The following is a 19,433-nucleotide window of genomic DNA, read 5'->3' on the forward strand; positions in this document are numbered from 1 at the left end:
GTCCACGAGTCCGCCCAGTCCCCCGTTTCCCGGCGCCCAAACGCGGCGGCTCCCTCCCCCTTCCGTTTATCTTCCGATATCTGTGCGTGGTTTCACGGCTCCCCGCTTCGTACCTCAATACTTAGCGCTGGAGATGTTCATTTGTAGAGATCCAGGTGTATCTTCCTGTGCCTCAGGCTGATTCAGTGGATGTTCAGGCTGGTCTGGTACCTATGCAAGTCGACTCAGGGGACCGGCTGAAAAAGGGGTCCCCTACTCCTCCGCCATCTTAACTCTAAAATTTCCATTTCAAACTTTCAAACAAATTACATGTGATTGAAAAACAGCTCAGAGATTATATTGAAGAATCTGAATTGTATCTCCCAAACAATAGATTAGCTAGAAATGTTTGACAACTTCAATGTCTCGAGTCTCAGCAAAATATAACCGCCATTATTGGCTTTCTAGTCTCTTTGCCTTAATGCTTTAAAAGGTATCACCTGAAGATCACCTGACTGGCTCAGTCGGGTAGGCATGCGACTCTTGATCTCACGATTGTGAGTTTGAGCCCCATGTTGCGTGTAAAGATGACTTAAAAACAAAAAGTACCATGTGAAGTTAAGAGCCAGAGATAAAAATAGCAGATAGCACTACAATAGTCTGTCTCTTTTTCTCTCTACCTTTTATTATAGAAAGCTTTGACATATAGAAAGTGTAGTAAAGTGAATTCACACAGTCCCAGCTTTAAGAATTCCGAAGATTTTTCGGGTACCTGGCTGGTTTAGTCGGTAGAGCATATGAGTCTTGATCTTGGGGATGTGAGTTCCAGTTCCACATTGAGGGTAGAGTTTACTTGGGAAAGAAAGAAAAAGAAGAAAAGAATCCCCAAGAGTTTCCTTCTTCATTTCAGCTATTTCCCTTCCTGACACGTTGTTTTCTGTGGACTTTTAAAAGCAAATTGTATTGATTGTTATTTTAACTTGTGAATACTTCTGTATATTTCTTTGATCAGCTTTTTTTTTTTTAACATACCAACCTTGGTATTATCATCTGCTTATTATTTTTATATTATTAGCCATAATTTGTTGCTATCATGAAATTCTCTGTTCGTATTCAGGTTTTCCCACTTGTCTCAAAATTATCTTTTTATGATTAATAAAATATGGCTTAGGAGTCAGGATCCAAGCAAAATCCACATTATTACATTTGGTAATTATGTCTCATAAGTCTCTTACTCTGAAGTAGTCATTTAAAAATCTGTCAGAAGTCCCTAATACAGGGGCACCTGGTTGGCTGAATTGGTAGAGCATGTGACTTGATCTTGGGGTAAATTCAAGCTGCACATTGGGTGTAGAGATTACTTATAAATAAAATCTTAAAAAAATAAGTTCCTAATACAAAAAATAAAAAAAAGACTGACTTTCAGATGACATTTTTTGTCTAGAAAAATAGTACAAGCTTATTGTAGGAAAATTCGAAAATTCACAAAATACAAAAAGAAAGTAGAAATATTGCTCAGAGTATATTTCTTTTCTATCATATTTATGATATTTCTATCATATTTCCATAGTTGAGGTTTATTAGAAGCAGTTTTTGATCTTATTTTGGTATTATATCGAAGCTTTTTATACTTAAAATATTTCTTTTCCATTTTAAAGGCTGCATTAAGATATACCTTATTTTTTTAGAATAGGTATATACCTAATTACCATATTACATTGTACATTGTACTTGAACACATTTTCTTATTGCAAGAGTTAAAAAGACTTGTATTTTTTAGTAGGGGGTATAGTTCTACTTAATACCTAAGATAGGAGAAATGGTGTGGTAAAAGGTATGGTTTTTTCTGTACTGTATAATGCCTGTTATCTTGATCCGTTGGTCTTTTGAGAGAATTGTTTCACTTTTGACATTTGGAGGACGAGTAATGCCCATAGTGGACCATTTTAGTAAGTTTACATAAACCCTATTATATGTAATTTCTTTAAAATTGATTAATGCCATCCTAAATGTCATTGAGTTATCTATGTGATGTATTTATTTCTCCAAACACTATCAAGAGAAAACAAGATAGTAAATTCAACTATTAGCGGGGTATTTGACATCAGGGATATATGCTATAGATTGAATTCATCAAAGAACTCCAACTGATGAAAAGGAGAGACTTGAAATAGAGATTACCAATCATGCAAAAACAGTGATTTTTATGGATATATTAGTTTGCTAGGGTGGTTGTAGCAGATCACCACTGAGTGGCCTAAGATAATAGATACTTACTCTTTCACAGTTCTGTAGGCTAGAATTTAAAAATCAAGGTGTTAGGGCCATGTTCTCTATGAAGGTTCTAAGGAAAAATCATTTCTTGCCTTTTCCTAGCTTCTACTGGTTGCTGGCAGTCCTTGGCACTCCTTGGCTTGTAGCCCAGCTCTCCAGTCTCCACCTCTTTATCCACATGGCATTATTCCCTGGGTGCATCTCCTCTTTGTCTCTCTCTTTTTATAAGGACATCAGTGATTGGATTTAGAGTCTGCTCTAATCCTGTATGACCTCATTTTATCTAATTACATCTGCAAAGACTGTATTTCCAAATAAAGTCACATTGTGAGGTTCTTGGTGGATGTAAATTTTGTGAGGGCAGTATTCAACCCAGGACAGTGGTTGTGGGTATTTTCTACATGAGTGTATGGGGAACTGTTGGTTGGAGGTTGGGGGTTGGGGGGTATCATAATCGTTTTGAGAATGCACAAATTCTCCATTATTGATTTGTACTTTTTGTAAATTTTATTTTATTTATTTTTTAAGTAGGCTCCATTCCCAGCGTGGAGCCCAACGAGGGCTTGAACTCACAACCCTGAGATCGAGACCTGAGTTGGTATCAAGAAAGGGACGCTTAACCGACTTAGCCACCCAGGCACCCCTCTACTATTTTAAAAAGTGTATTTAATATGAGAATGGGTAAATATGGGAGAAATATTGAAAACTACTATCCTTAAACAGTATTTTAAAATTCTATGTTAAATATTTATTCTCTGCTGTTCTTGAGAATAAAAGATAAAAATAACCTCATGAAGTCTTTTTAATGCCTTTATGATTCTAGCATTCTGAATTTACAACTAGGCCCAAAAGTTTCTTATTTACTTAAAATATTTGAGCACAACATTATAAGGTCAGTGTAATATTCCAATTATTCCTGTCCTAAGAACATAATTTGGTTTAGGCAGAAGGTTATTAAATACTTGAGTAATTTACTATGAAAAATTCTAGACTTTCACTGGGTTTGTGGGAGGGGGGGAAGGAAAGGAAAGAAAAGAATGATCAAAATTGGACTGTTTTTCCACATCCTCTACCATTAATACTGCCACCAAGAAAACACCAAAAAATAAGCTAATCAATACCCCCATTTACCCATATTTTTAGATTGTTTTATTTATTAATGTAAGTGCATAATGTTTACGGGAATTGATTTTGGTAGTGATTTACAGTAGAATATCTAGTAAAAAATAGATGATTCACTTTTGGGACTTCGGTTCCTATAGTAATCAAAGTATAGGGATATACTGTAAAAAATTCACTTGAAGTTTTCCACTCATACTCTGTAGTGCTTCTTGTTATCATCCATAAATATCTTAACTGCCAGGATTTTCTAGGATTGTAATAAAAAACCAGTGATTTCAGAAAGTCATTGAATAACTTAGAGAAAGTAAATAATGTTAATAAAATGTGAACTCAGAACTTTTTGATTATTTTCTTAGAAGAAGCTCTCAGTTTTGCACTTTTTAGATTAGAAGCTATTTTTAGACTTGATTGATGCCCTTTTTACAAATCAGAACATCTTATAGTTCTTATCTGCTTATTCTAAATTTATGATGGACATACTTGTCTATATGATAAAATAAGATGCATCATATCTTACTACCAAAACTATCTTTTGTAAAACCAGAGTTAGAGATTTAGAATGAAATGCAAGGCCATGTTAACATATATCTTACCTTTCTAAAAGCTCTCTTGTAGCCTTCTGTTTAGAACCTCCTTTGGCTTTTCGGTTATTTAAAGTGTTCAATGTGTACTCATTCACTAAACCAATTTTATAGGTACAATGTTATACAGGCACTATACAAAGCACAGAGCTAGAATGATAAACCTGACAATATATATGTGTATATTTCTCTTTTCAAGAAATATTTGTTGAGCATCTGCTGTATACAAGGTACAATATCAGGAACTTCTTGATACAAGGGTGAACAAAACAGACACAGTCCCTGCACTATATACAGTGTAGAAAATAAGACTTTGATTAATCAGATAATCATACAAATGAATGCAAAATTATCACTATGAAAAATGCTACGAAGGAGAGATGAACAGCGCTATCAAAGCTCAAAAGGGGATTTGACCTAGTCTTTGGAGAGACAAAACAAGGGCTGAAAGACTTCTCTAAGAAACTGACTTTTGAATTGAGAGCCAAATGATGATTGGAAATTATGTAGTTGAAGGAGGTTGTGAGAAAGTTCTGTAAAGGAGAGATAACATATAATAGGTCTTATACTGTAGAGAGTGTGAGTTACTTGAAATGAAAGGAGGTGGTGTGGCTAGAACACAGGGAGCAAGGAGTGCGATGCAAGATAAGGCAGGAGAGCGATGGCAGGTGCCAGGCTGGTCAGGACCTTTTAAACTTGAAGTCTTTTTCTTCAGAGCAATGGGAAGGCTTTGAGAGATGGTAAGCAGTATAGGGATGGTAGGAAAGGGCATGAAAGGATAAGATTTGTTTTCCCAAAAGACTGGTAATAGAAGGGACTGAAGGGGAAAAGTGTGGATGAGGGAGACTGGTTAGCAGCTATTGGAGTATTCCTGGACAAAAAAGCTTGGATTAGGGAGTGACAGTGGAAATGGAGAAAGGTGTAAACCAACCCTCACCGCTCCTCTCTCCTCAATTTAATTCATTTTAAAGCCGATTATGCTATGTTCCTATACCACACAAAGGATCTATCCTTTGAGGGATTTTTATTATTCTCTGAGCAAAAGTTTCCAATTGGAAATCTAAAGAAGTATAATTTGTTGCCTCTCCTGGCAACTATCCCACTAGCCTACTATCCCACTTGTAAGCTTGCAATTTCAAAAGTGCAGTGATAGTTATATAGTGGTACTTACTGATATTTGATAATAGGACAGTACTTGATGGTGGCATTGCATCCTCAGTTTCTGGGGTTGCCAGGATGTACCTACAACTCGATGTGAACACTAAACCTTCTCTTAGTGAAATGTTATTTTCTCTCCTGAGTTTTATCCTCCTCCTCTTCCTATTATTATTACAGCTTTTTTTTTTTTTGAGAATGTATGTGATGATGGTGTCTTATATTGGTTTATCAATGATATATTTGTTTTAAGTTCTCATTTTCCTTAATGCTCAATTACTAGATAGTCTGTTATCTCCTGAGGAAAAAGCTTTAGGTTATAGAGTTACATGAGCAGAGTTATTGTCTTCCAGATTCCCTCATTTTTCTGTTGTTCTGCTTTTCATTGAAATGATTGATTTACTCTCTAGTGTAAAACACTGTGGAAAATAAGTGAATTTATCAGTGATTTATAATAACTCTTTACAATAATCTCATCAATCATTTATAAAAGTGGTTTATGTACCGAATGAGCTTTGGTGAGAATAATGTGCTTTACACATTGACTAGTTATGAAATAAACAGATTTCACATCTTTGAATTTCAGTACGTTTCACCATTTATTTGAGGATAAATTTTGATGACATTTTGCAAGGATCCTTAATAGCTAGATAGTGTTTGTTAGAAGCCATGAAGGAAGAATTGTCTGCAGCTGGGAACATATTTAAGGTGTAAAAAAAAAAACAAAAACTTTTTTTCCCCAATGATAATGTGTCGATCACTTTAGAAGCTTGAAAATGCAACATTCGGTGAACAAATGGCACATTTTCTATTTATCTTTAATCCAACCTATAAGCCTCTAACCAGTTCAAAAGCTGTCAATAAGGAGATGGCTGACCTTCTTTAGGGCCAACTCTTCTGTGGGGGGAAGGGGATAAGGGCTCATTAACAACTAAAGAATTACAAATGGAGGGCAGAGTTAACTGTGCTTCCGAGTTAACTCCTGGCATAAAAAAAGCTCTTCATTTTCTCTAGATGCTGTGGAAACAATGTCTCTTTTAAGGAACCAGTATATCTGCCTAAAGGTGTTTCTAAATTGCCAGGAGAACCTCTTTGTGCTGGATCTACTCCTACCTTCCTGGATTCTAGCATCCTGACTCGACTTCTTGTATCAACCACCTTCTGAAACCTGTCCTTTACCTGACCTAACCTGACTTCTCTGCCAACCACCTGCCCTACCCAGTGCCTAATTTGATATTGTCTATCATCTGTCCTGCTCACCCTTGACATGATAGCCCAACTCCATGGCTGTTTCTCAGGAGCAGTCTTTTACTTAGCACTGATATACTTGTTACAGAAAATAACATCCAGGATGTGAGATTGGATCTGTTAATTTGAGAGTAGTGTTATATCTTAAACCTTTCTCAGATCTTTAGAATGCTTACTAACTGGGACTTAAGACATTTTTGACTAGGGCTCTCTGAAGACTAAAATTAAGATTTTAGGGGCTCCTGGGTGGCTCAGTTGGTTAAGCATCTCTGACTTTGGCTCAGGTCATGATCTCAGGATTCTGGGATCCAGCCAGATCAGGCAGGCTCCCTGCTCAGTGGGGAGTCTGCTTCTCCCTCTGCCTCTGTCTGTCCCCTGCCCCCTCTCCCCGCTTCTGCTCTCTCTCTCTGAAATAAATAAATCTTAAAAAAAATAAAGTTAAGATTTTAAAAGTGAAATAGTTATTATCACCTCTTTTTACTTATACTGGTCTGGCCAGTAGTACATACTCAAGTATTTGTTGAATGTATTAGAGTCACCAAATTCCATATTTAATTCTCTTTGGTGTCACCAACAAAAGCCATTCAGGTGCCTTTATTTCTTATTACTATGTAAAAACACTCTTAAATTACTTTATCCACAAGCTAGCAGAATATTTTATAGTAGCCATAAATATGATTCAAAAGTAATGATACTGCTATAGAAAAAACAGATCTTATATTTACTATTAAACACCAATTCTACTTAAGTCAAATAACGTATTTAGAACTTAGGTGTTGATTAGCAGTACGACGTATGGCAGATTCACTTATTGATACTAAAATACTAAGTCTGTATATAAATAAGGTTGAAATCGGTACATTGTAGTGCCCGAAAAACTTAATTATTTTATGTATAATATACTGGTATACGTGAAATGAAATTTATGTGGCACTGAGCATTAACTTCCTCCTGATATTTTGATTTTTAAAAAAATATTTAAATATGTTTAAAAAATTAAGAATGTTGATGACATTAGTGTGCTTATTTTTATGTGTAGTTTGTGTAATCTATTTCATTATTTTATAGTTGAGGCTTCTATATCATCAGAAGTTTAAAAAAATTCCTAAAACCTGGTAGGATTGCATCTTTGTTTCAAAATTCACTGAAATGGTATGTAGTGTTTATTTCGGAGCAACTAATGATACAGTATGGGATTTTAGCCTTTTGTAAACCTAAACCTTATATAGTTTCACCCATATGCAAAAAGAATATGATATAACAGCACTGAACAACATGCATGAATTATTGATTTACAGTGAACATGTACATTGTACCAGTGAACTCATGTGAACATTTCTAACCTATCAGGTATTTGTTTTACAGGAGAAAATAGAAGTAGAAATTATTTTTACAACCTGAATATGTAAATTCCCATTAATACCAATTCTTTTGCCAATTGTAACCATAAAATTGGCTAAAATTAATACTCTTCTGTCATAATAGATCAAGGCAATTTACATTTAGTTTTCTTTGTCTTTTTTGTTTGTTTGTTTTGTTTTATTCTCTCCATTCCCCAATTATTTCATGGCATTTCAGTGCTTCAGAGAATTTAGATGAGCTCTCTTCCTCCAGTAGCTGGTTACTTAACCAGAAGCACAGTAAGAAAAGGAGAAAAGACAGGACAAGATTGAAATCTCCATCCTTGACTATCATGAGTACAGCTGCTCGAACAAGGCCACTTCAGAGTTTCCACAAACGAAAACTCTACCGATTGAGCCCTACTTTTTATTGGACTCCGCAGGTAAGGCTGCCTATGGGAAAACGTGAACAAAGATTTTGTCATCAGCGTATTTCACATATAAGAGGATATGGATTGTACATGATTATTTAGAATAATTACATCTAGAAAGTTTTAATATATAGTTTATAAATGACATAAGTATTAACAATATATAAGTGGAATTTAATAAATTTTTTAACATGATAGTGTATTAAACTCATCTCCATTTTTTTAAATGCATTTTAATGCTTAAACTAATTTGAAGGAAAATTACATATCATGGTGATTTTTAAATTTTACCGGTAAGGGTAATGAGGAAAACACAAGTGTACTACGTATTTGTCCTCTGTCTTTTTCTAGTGAAGAAAAAAGTAAAAATCTGCATAGCTTCCACTTATTTTGTAGGAAATGGCATCACTCTCCTTTTTAGGTTTGGTATTTGCATGCCATTTCCTTTGTCTGGAATATAAGCAATGCAATTTTATATATCCGTGCTTATACTTTTTTTACAATTAAAATGTACTTCATTAAAACTGCATTTTTAAAAAGCATATTTTTCATATGTTAGCAGAATGTTAAATGTACATCTTTCAATACATATCTAAAACTGATAAAGGTCAAGATAAGTTACCTCTAGTTTTTGTTATACGACGTGCTTTTTGAAAAGTTTTTTAATAAGAAAATATTTTTATTTAAAGTTTTTATATACAAAATCATATTTCGTTTAATGTTTTAAAGATGCTATAAGCCATAGATAAATAATATTTTTGAAATTGAGTCTATAATTTCATAATAATACATAGAATTGTTTTATTTAAAATATTGACCATATGAATATGCCATAATATTCTGACTGGAAGGAATTTGCTTGAATAATTTAGGGGATTTGTTAGGTGTTACTGGAATACTCTATATGCCCTGAGATTGTAAATATCAGCCTTTGTTCAGCAAATGAAGGAAGAAACGAGTGTGAGATTATTGTTACTAGCAGAACATGTACTTTATCATATTCTAGTCATTATGCTAAGCATTTTCAGTACATTATTATTATCTCAAAATATAACTATGAGATGTTGTTGATCCCCCCTTTAGATGCAGAAATTGAGGTGCAGAGAGATTAAATAACTTGCCCAAGATCACACAGCTAGTAAGCAAAATGTCTGATTCCAAAGCCCATGTTCTTACCCATTGTATTGATAATGACAAAAATAAACCAAATCTTTTTTGTTTTTGAAATCAGTTAAGACAGTATATTTTGGGGTTGGGGTAGGGGCTTATCTGGTTAGAAGTATTAAATGCATCATAAAATAAGGGCTTTGAAAGATTTATAGACTTTTGAAAGGTTATGGGAGAGTTAGAGAAAGAATTTTAAGTAAACAGGAATAGGATTAAAAAAGTGATGGAAAATAACAGATGTCCCCACCCCCAATTTATCCTCCAAATTGCCAGGATATTTAGTTGCCAGTTATTTACCTTTCTAACCTTAATAAATGTCCTTTCTCTTAGGAAGCCTTCCTTAACATCCCCACTATGGAATATTAATATAACACCTTGTTATAAAAATAACCCATTATTTTGTAATAATCATTTGTTTTTCTGTTTTCTCATTACAAGTTCTTAGAGAACAGGGACTATGTATTTCTGAACCTACAGAGCTTTGAACAGTAACTGTCCCAATAATATATGCTCAGTAAGTGATTGTTTGATGTATGAAAGAATTAATGTAGTGGACACAGGAAGATATTTAAAAGGTAATGGAGAGTGAGAACTTACAAGTGTGTGTGTGTATGTGTCCTCAATTCACTTTGTGAAAAGGTCTATAACAGTAAATAATGTCTAATAGAATTTTCTTGTAATGATGGAAATGTTCCATGTATACCTGTGCTGTCCAATATGGTAGTAACTAAATACATGTAGCTATTCAGCACATGAAATGTGGTTAGTGCAACTGAGGGTCTGAACTTTCTGTTTTATTAATTTTGATTTAAATAACCACATATGGATAATCGCTACCATACTGGATATGAACAGTCTAGATTCATACTTACCCTGACAGCAGTGAGTACATAATGGCACTCATTCTTGTTTTCTAATACTATTCCCTGCTGAAAGGAAATAAGGGTCTTTGGAAAAATGGCTGATCTCCAGATGTGGGGAAGAGAGGGTATAAGATGAGCTTGGAACATCTCAGTGTTACCAGAAAGCAAGGAAGTGTTACCAAAAAAAAAATGACGAGGGCATTCCAAAAGAATCCAGAAGGCAGTTTGAAGAGCCTGCCGCTGGCCAAATTTAGGGCTATTTGAGCATCAGAATAACTAAGGACAGTAATGAACCATTGAAAAAAATAGGAAACCATGCATCCATACTGCTGACAGTTAAATTGGTTGATAATTAAAAAGGAGAAAGGAAGGACTTTTCCATATAGTAGAATGCTGATTAATAAATACAGAGTGTGCACAACTACAGAATTATTGCAGTGATCATAGTAAAGACTGATTGGAAAAGAATCACCAATGGGTGATCAAAACTAACATAGCCTATGAGAAGAAGGTTACAGTTTCAGTATGCAGTATTTTGGCCAGGGATGCATGGCCTGAATTTAATTATAAGGAAATATCAGACAAAGCCAAAACTAGCAACATGTTATTAAGAAACAGTGAGCATGAACTCAACGACCCTGAGATCAAGTCGCTGTCTCTACTGACTGAGCCAGCCAGGCACCCCTGGTATGCTTCCTTTCCCCCAACTTTACCACCATACTGACAAGATTCTGATACTGTAACATTAGGTTACAGCTGCAAAGCATAGACTGTCTCTGAGGTGGAGTGCTTATGGAAGTTAAAAGTCAACAGGGGAGACAAAAACAAAGACACTAGAGAAATTTTGAGTCCTCTGGCACTTACAACTATAGCAGACATTATACACAGCCCACTCTTAGCCAGATTAACATAATGCCTCACAATAAAATTCTGTTTGCTTCAGGGTACCTGGCTAGCTCAGAGGAGCGTGCGACTCTTGATCTCCAGTTGTGAGTTTGAGTTCCACGTTGAGTGTAGAGATTAATTTAAAAAAAAATTCTCTTCACCTCAGATCCTGTTACCAGATACATCATATGCAGCTTTTAACAAAAAATTACAAGGATGCTAGGAACTCTGAAGAGACAGGGAAACCATCAGAACCAGGCTCAAATATGACAAAGATACTGAAATTCTCTTAAATAACTATGATTCATACGTTAAAGTCTTTAATGGATTAAGTAGAAAACATGTAATGTATAGGTACTATAAGCAAAGAGATGTGAACTTTTTTTAAATTGAATTAACAAATAATATATTACTAGATTCAGATGTAGAGTTCAGTGATTCATCAGTCTTATATAACATCACGTGCCCTCCATAACATCCATAACCCCACCCCCATCCCCCCATCTCCCTCCCCTCCAGCAACTCTCAGTTTATTTCTTGTGATTAAGAGACTCTTATGGTTTCTCTCCCTCTCTGATTTCATCTTGTTTTATTTTTCCCTCTCTTCCCCATGATCCTCTGTTTTGTTTCTTAAATTCCGCATATGTGTGAGATCATATGATAATTGTCTTTCTCTGACTGACTTATTTCACTTAGTATAATAATCTCTACATCATTGCACATGCCATGGAATGGCAAGATTTCATTTTTTGATGGCTGGGTAGTATTCCATTGTATGTGTGTGACACACACACCATATCTTCTTTATCCATTCATCTGTCGACTCTTTCCATAGTTTGGCTATTGTGGACATTGCTGCTATAAACATTGGGGTGCAGGTGCTCCTTTGGATCAATACATTTGTATCATTAGGGTAAATACCCAGTATTGCAACTGCTGGGTTATAGGGAGTTCTACTTTTTAACTTTTTGAAGAACCTCCATACTGTTTACTAGAGTGGCTGCACCAGTTTGTGTTCCCACCAACAGTGTAAGAGGGTTCCCCTTTCTCCGCATCCTCACCAATATCTGTAATTTCCTGACTTGCTAATTTTAGCCATTCTGACTGGTGTGAGGTGGTTTTGATTTGTATTTCCCTGATGCCTAGTGATGTTGAGCATTTTTTCATTGTCTATTGGCTATCTGTATGTCAAATTTCTGTTCATGTCTTCTGCCCTTTTCTTGACTGGATTATTCTTTGGGTGATGAGTTTGATAAGTTCTTTATAGATTTTGGATACTAGCCCTTCATCTTACAAGACATTTGCAAATATCTCCTCCCATTCTGTTGGTTGTCTTTTGGTTTTGTCGACTGTTCCCTTTGCTGTGTAAAAGCTTTTTATCTTGGTGAAGTCCCAATAGTTCATTTTTATTTTTGCCTTTGTCACCCATGCCTTTGGAGATGTAGCTATCAAGAAGTTGCTGCTGCCTAAGTCACAGAGGTTGCTGCCTGTGTTCCCCTTAAGGATTATGATGGATTCCTGTCTTACATTTAGGTCTTTCATCCATTTTGAGTCTATTTTTGTGTATGGTATAAGAAAATGGTCTAGGGGCGCCTGGGTGGCACAGCGTTTAAGCGTCTGCCTTCGGCTCAGGGCGTGATCCTGGCGTTATGGGATCGAGCCCCACATCAGGCTCCTTCGCTATGAGCCTGCTTCTTCCTCTCCCACTCCCCCTGCTTGTGTTCCCTCTCTCTCTGGCTGTCTCTATCTCTGTCGAATAAATAAATAAAATCTTAAAAAAAAAAATGGTCTAATTTCATTCTTCTGCATGTGGCTGTCCAGTTTTCCCGACACCGTTCATTAGAGAGACTGTCTTTTTTCCATTGGATATTCTTTCCTACTTTGTCGAAGATTAGTTGACCATAGATTTGAGGGTCAATTTCTTGGTTCTCCATTCTGTTCCATTGATCTATGTGTCTGTTTTTGTGCCAATACCATACTGTCTTGATGATTACAGCTTTGTAATAGAGCTTGAAGTTTGGTTTTCTTTGTCAACATTCCTTTGGCTATTCGGGGTCTTTTCTGGTTCCATACAAATTTTAGGATGATTAGTTCCAGCTCTGTGAGAAAAGTTGATGGTATTTTGATAGGGATTGCATTGAATGTATAGATTGCTCTAGGTAGCATAGACATTTTAACAATATTTGTTGTTCCAATCCATGAGCATGGAACATCTTTTCATTTCCTTATGTCTTCCTCAGTGTCTTTCATGAGTGTTCTATAGTTTCCTGAGCACAGATCCTTTGCCTTTTTGATTAGGGTTATTTCTAGCTATCTTATGGTTTTGGATGCAATTGTAAATGGTATTGACTCCTTAATTTCTCTTTCTTCTGTCTCATTGGTAGTGTGTAGAAATGCAGCTGATTTCTGTGCATTGATTTTATATCCTGCCACTTTGCTGAATTCCTGTATGAGTTCTGGCAATTTTGGGGTGGAGTCTTTTGGGTTTTCTACATAGAGTATCATGTCATCTGTGAAGAGTGAGAGTTTGACTTCCTTGCCAATTTGGATTCTTTTTATTACTTTTTGTTGTCTGATTGCTGAAGCTAGGACTTCTAGTATTATGTTGAACAGCAGTGGTGACAGTGGACGTCCCTGTTGTGTTCCAGACTTTAGGGGGAAAGCTTTTAGTTTTTCCCCATTGAGAATGATATTTGCTGTGGGCTTTTTGTATATGGTTTTTATGATATTGAGGTGTGTTCCCTCTACCCTACACTGTGAAGGGTTTTAATCAAGAAAGGATGCTATAGATGATCATGTGGTTCTTGTCCTTTCTTTTATCAATGTAGTGTATCACACTGATTGATTTGCAGATGTTGAACCACCTTGCAGCCCAGGAATAAATCTCACTTGGTCATGGTGAATAATCCTTTTAATGTACTGATAGATCCTGTTGGCTAGTATCTTGGTGAGAATTTTTGCATCCATGTTCTTCAGAAATATCGGTCTGTAATTCTCCTTTTTTGGTGGGGGTCTTTGTCTGGTTTTAGGATCAAGGTAATGGTGGCCTCATAGAAAGTTTTCCTTTTATTTCTGTTTTTTGACACAGCTTCAGAAGAATAGGTGTTAATTCTTTAAATGTTTGGTAGAATTCCCCTGGGAAGTCATCCAGCCTTGGACTCTTGTTTGTTGGGAGATTTTTGATTAACTGCTTCAGTTTCCTTGCTGGTTAAGGATCTGTTCAGGTTTTCTATTTCTTCCTGTTTCAGTTTTGGTAGTTCATATGTCTCGAGGAATGCATCCATTTCTTCCAGATTGCCTAATTTGTTGGCATATAGTTGCTCACGATATGTTCTTATAATTGTTTGTATTTCTTTGGTGTTGGTTGTGATTTCTCCTCTTTCATTCATGATTTTATTTATTTGGGTCCTTTTTCCTTTCTTTTTGATAAATCTTGCCAGGGGTTTATCAGTCTTCCTAATTCTTTCAAAGAACCAGTTCCTAGTTTCGTTGATCTGTTCTACTGTTCTTTTGGTTTCTATTTCATTGATTTCTGCTCTAATCTTTATTAATTCTCTTCTCCTGCTGGGTTTAGACTTTATTTGCTGTTCTTTCTCCAGCTCCTTTGGGTATAAGGTTAGGTTGTGTATTTGAGACCTTTCTTTTTTCTTGAGAAAGGCTTGTATTGCTATAAATACCCCTCTTAGGACTGCCTTTGCTGCATCCCAAAGATTTTGAACAGTTGTGTTTTCATTTTCGTTTGTTTCCATGAATTTTTTTTTAATTCTTCTTTAATTTCCTGGTTGACTCATTCATTCTTTAGTAGGATGCTCTTTAACCTCCATTATTTGAATTCTTTCGAAATTTCCTCTTGTCATTGGGTTCAAGTTTCAAAGCATTGTGGCCCAAACATATGCATGGAATGATCCCAGTCTTTGCTTAATGGATCCCCTTTAATATTTCCTGCATGGCTGGTTTAGTGATCACATTCTTTTAGTTTCTGTTTGTCCTGAAAGGTTTTATGTCTCCTATTTTGAATGACAGCCTAGCTGGATAAAGTATTCTTGGCTGTATATTTTTCTCGTTGAGCACCCTGAATATATCATACCAGTCTAATGTTTCTACCCTTATAGGTTATGGACCTCTTGTCCCAAGCTGCTTTTAGGATTTTCTCTTTGTCTCTGAGATTTGCAGTCTTCACTGTTACATGTTGAGTTGTTGACCTATTTTTATTGATTTTGAGGGGGATTCTCCATGCCTCCTGGACTTGAATGCCTGTTTCCTTCCCCAGATTAGGGAAGGTCTCTGCTATAATTTGCTCCAATATACCTTCTGCCCCCCTCTCTCTTTCCTCTTCTTCTGGATCCCAGTTAGTCTAATATTGTTTCACTTTATGGTTTCACTTATCTCTCGAATCCTCCCCTCATGATCCAGCAGTTGTTTATCTCTCTTTTTCTCAGCTTCTTTATTCTCCATTGTTTTGTCTTCCGTATCACTAATTCTCTCTTCTGCCTTATTTGTCCTAGCTGTTGGAGCCTCCATTTTTTATTGCATCTCATTAATAGCCTTTTTGATTTGGACTTCATTATTTTTTAGTTATTTTATTTCTCCAGAAAGGGATTATCTAGTGTCCTTCATGCTTTTTTCAAGCCAGCTAGTATCTTTATAATCGTTATTCTGAATTCTAGTTCCTACATCTTACTTATATCCATACTAATTAGGTTCCTGGCAGTCAGTACTGCCTCTTGTTCTCTTTTTTGAGGTGAGCTCTTCTGTCTTGTCATTCTGTCCGGAGAAGAATGGATGAATGAGAGAAGAAAAGATTAAAATGACAACTATGACCCCAGAAAAATATACACTAAACAAATCAGAAGAGGCTTGAAGCTGGAAAAAAAAAAAAAAAAGAAAGAAAGAAAATATAATCAGACAGGTGAACAGAACAGAGAAATACACTGGATCCTGGGTGTTTTTTTGGTCTGTTAGAAGAAACTACATCCCAAAATTGTAAAGAAAGAAAAACTTATAAATATACAAAAATAAAATTAAATACATTGAAAACTTAGACTCTAACTGTAAAGATGAAAATTTGAAAGAACAAAAAAAAAAGAAAAAGATAATATGATCAGACAGGTGAGAGGACAGAGCAATACCCAAAATTCTGGGTGTATTTTGGTCTGTTTATTAGAAGAAACTGCATTCCAAAATTGTAAAGAAAGAAAACCACATGTATATACAAAAATAAAATTAAGTACAATGAAAGGATAGAATGTAACTGTAAAAATGAAAATTAAAAATACTTAAAAAACTTGATAAAATAAGAAATTGGTTGAAGAAGGAAAGAAAAAAATTAAAAGACTAAGGAATTGTGGGGAAAAAATGAATTCTGTATACTATTTTCCCTTAGCGCTGGAGATTTGCTCTTCTGTGTAATCAGTAAACTTGATCTTAGCTGGATGTTCTTGCTGATCTTCTGTGGGAGGGGCCTGTTATGGTGATCCTCAGGTTTCTTTGTCCCTGATGGAATTGCACTGCCCTTTCCAGTGGGTCAGGTTAAGTAAACTGCTCCGGATTGCTCCATGTGGCTTTTGTTCTCTGAAGGCTTTCCACGTCGATTTAGAGGATGAGAATGAAAGTATCGGCCTCCTGGTCTCCAGCCCAGGCATGAAAGCTCAGGACCCCACTTCTCAGTAAAGCATTTAGTCACACCTCTCTCCCTGGTCTTTGTCCGCGCTCTGTGCTCACCCAGCCTTTGACCATGCATATTTATCTCAGGCCTGGAATCCTGTTTGGAGTCTCCAAACCCTGAAGACTCCTGTGGTTTTTACTGGTGCCACTCTTCCTGGGGACGGTGGGGGTGTCTCGCCATGGTTCTGCAGCTTGCTCGGCCCCTGCTTGGAGAGTGATTGCTGGACCATGCCGTGGTTCACAGTTTATGGCATCCCTGAGTGGAAAGCCCACTCCTGGGCTCACTGATAGCAGCTGGCTTCCCTGCTTCGATGCCTGAGACCTCTGCCGCTCTCAGGCGTCCCAGTCTTCCTGTCACCCTGAGGATCGTGAGACCACACTGTCCTACTGAGGATTCTGATCCACTTCGCCACCTGAGTGCCTTTCAGGCAGAGATGTCCCTTACCAGAGCAGACTTCTAAAAGTTCTGATTTTGTGCTCTGCTGCTATGTCACTTTCCAGTAGTTGGCTTACGGAGTCTCCCTCCTCTTCTGGTCTATCTTCTGATCTATTGCCTTGGATTTACTTCTCTGCATCTCCTACCTTGCAGAAAGTGGTCTCTTTTCTATTTGTAGACTTGCAGCTATTCTTTTCTTAGATCTCTGGTTGAGTTCTCAGGTATTCAGAATGTTTTAATAGCTATCTAGCTAAATTCCTGGGACTAGACAAAACTAAGGTCTCCTACTTCTCCGCCTACTCCTCCTCCTCTTGGACCTCTCAAGAGATGTAAACTTTTAAGAATCAAAAGTAAATGCTGGAAATCAAAAACACTGTAACCTAAATGAAGCATAACTTTCATAGCCTCGTCTGTACACGAGATATGACTGAGGAAAGAATCAACAGGCTTGGGTAAAGCAAATAAGAACTTCACAATCTGAAATTCAAAGAGAAAAATGAATGAAAAAACAATACATCTAAGAATTTGAGGGTAGTTTCAGAAGGTCTGTCAGATGTGTAATTGGAATACCAGAAACACTGGAAGAATGGAGCGGAAAAAATATTTGAAATAATAATACATGAGAATTTTCTAAAGTTAATGGCAAGCACTAAACCACATATCCAGAAAACTCAAGCAGGAGAACATCAAGCAGGACAAATGCCAAAAAGCAACAAAAAATAAAATCCCTAGGCATAACATATTCAAACTGTAAAAAAACCAAAAAAAAAAAAGAAAAAACCTTGAAGAAAGGCAGAGAAAAGCAAATGTTACCTATAGAAGAATAAGAATTACAGCTGACTTCTTATCAGAAATGATGTAAGCAAAAAGAGAATAGAATGAAATATTCAAAGTATTGGAAGAAAAAAAAAACTCTAGTGGGCATAATTTTGTCTCTCCCACAAAAGATATGTCCATGCCCTAACTCCTGGTCCCTATGAATGTGACTGTTATGGATTGAATTGTGTCCATCAGAATTCATATGTTGAAGTGCTAACCCCTAGTATTTCAGAATGTGAGCTTATTTGGAAATAGGGTTGTTGCAGATGTTACTAGTTAAGAGGAGGTGATTAGGATGGCCCCTAATCCAGTATGACTGATGTCTTTATGAAAAGGAAAATTCAGAAATAGATGCGTGTACACAGGGTGAACATCATGTGAAGATGAAGACTGAGATCAGAGTTATTCTTTAATTAACCAAGGAATGTCAAAGATTGGCAGCAAAAAAAACAAAAACAAAAACAAAAACCAGCAGTTAGGGGGAAAGGCATGGAACACATTCTTCCATTTAGTTCACAAAAGAAACCAATTTTACTGACACCTTGATCTGACTTCCAGCCTCTAGGAATATGAAACAGTAAGTCTGTTGTTTAAACCACTTGGTTGTGGTAATTTGTTATGGCAGACCTAGCAAACTAATATATTGACTTTATTTGGAAATTTCGGATTTAAGGTAGACCTGTGAGCCCATAAAAGAAGTAGAGAATTTGGAGACATAGAGACACAGAGAAGAAGGCTATGTGAGGATGAAGGCAGAGTTTGGAATTATGTTAAAACAAGCCATGGAACACCAGGAGCCACCAGAAGCTGAAAGAGGCAAGGAGCATTTCTCCCATAGAGCCTTCACAGGAAGCTTAGCCCTGCCAACACCTCAGTTTTGGACATCTGGCCTCCAAAACAATGAGAAATAAACTTTTGTGCTTTGAGCCACCCAGTTTGTGGCAATTTTTTATGACATCCCTAGGAAACTAATACAGAGTTTGTTAACCAGGAGTTGGGGTCCTGCTGTAACAAATGATAAAACTGTGGAAGTGATTTTGGAATTATGTAATGGGTAGAGGCTGGAAGAATTCTGAGGTGAGCCTAGATTCTGATGAGAGTTCAGAAAGAAGTGAAGAGAATGGAAGACGAGAGAATACATCTTAGAGAATACATACATTGTCATGAACAGAATGTTACTAGAAATGTGAGTATTAAAGGTACTTTTGGTAAGACTTTTAGAAAGAAAGATTAGAAACTGGAAGAAAGATGATCCTTGTTATAAAGTTCTAGAAAATTTGGCTGAAAATATCCTACTGTTGAATGGAAAATAAAACTTGTAAGCATTGAACTCTTAGATATTTAGCTGAGGAAATTATCAAGCAAAGTTTGGAATTTACAGTGTAGTTTCTCTTTGCTCTTTATAGTAAAATATTTGAGGAAATCAGTAAATTAGGGAAGTAATTGTTAACCAAAAAGGAAACAGAACT

General features: G+C 36.3%; 1 protein-coding gene across 3 annotated transcripts in view; it reads left to right on the top strand.

The window, feature by feature from the left end:
• The window catches only part of KANSL1L (KAT8 regulatory NSL complex subunit 1 like), a 131,728-nt gene that overhangs the window by 51,489 nt on the left and 60,806 nt on the right, over nucleotides 1-19,433 (top strand). For 2 of the 3 annotated variants that reach the window (XM_040641225.1, XM_008687458.2), the window contains one exon: nucleotides 7,938-8,142. In XM_040641225.1, the coding sequence (XP_040497159.1) occupies nucleotides 7,938-8,142 (205 nt within the window). The remainder of the gene's footprint in view (nucleotides 1-7,937; nucleotides 8,143-19,433) is intronic. The other variant, XM_008687459.2, reaches the window with a different exon arrangement.

This window comes from Ursus maritimus, unplaced genomic scaffold (assembly GCF_017311325.1).
Source record: "Ursus maritimus isolate PB19 unplaced genomic scaffold, ASM1731132v1 scaffold_1, whole genome shotgun sequence".
Taxonomy (NCBI): Eukaryota; Metazoa; Chordata; class Mammalia; order Carnivora; family Ursidae; genus Ursus; species Ursus maritimus.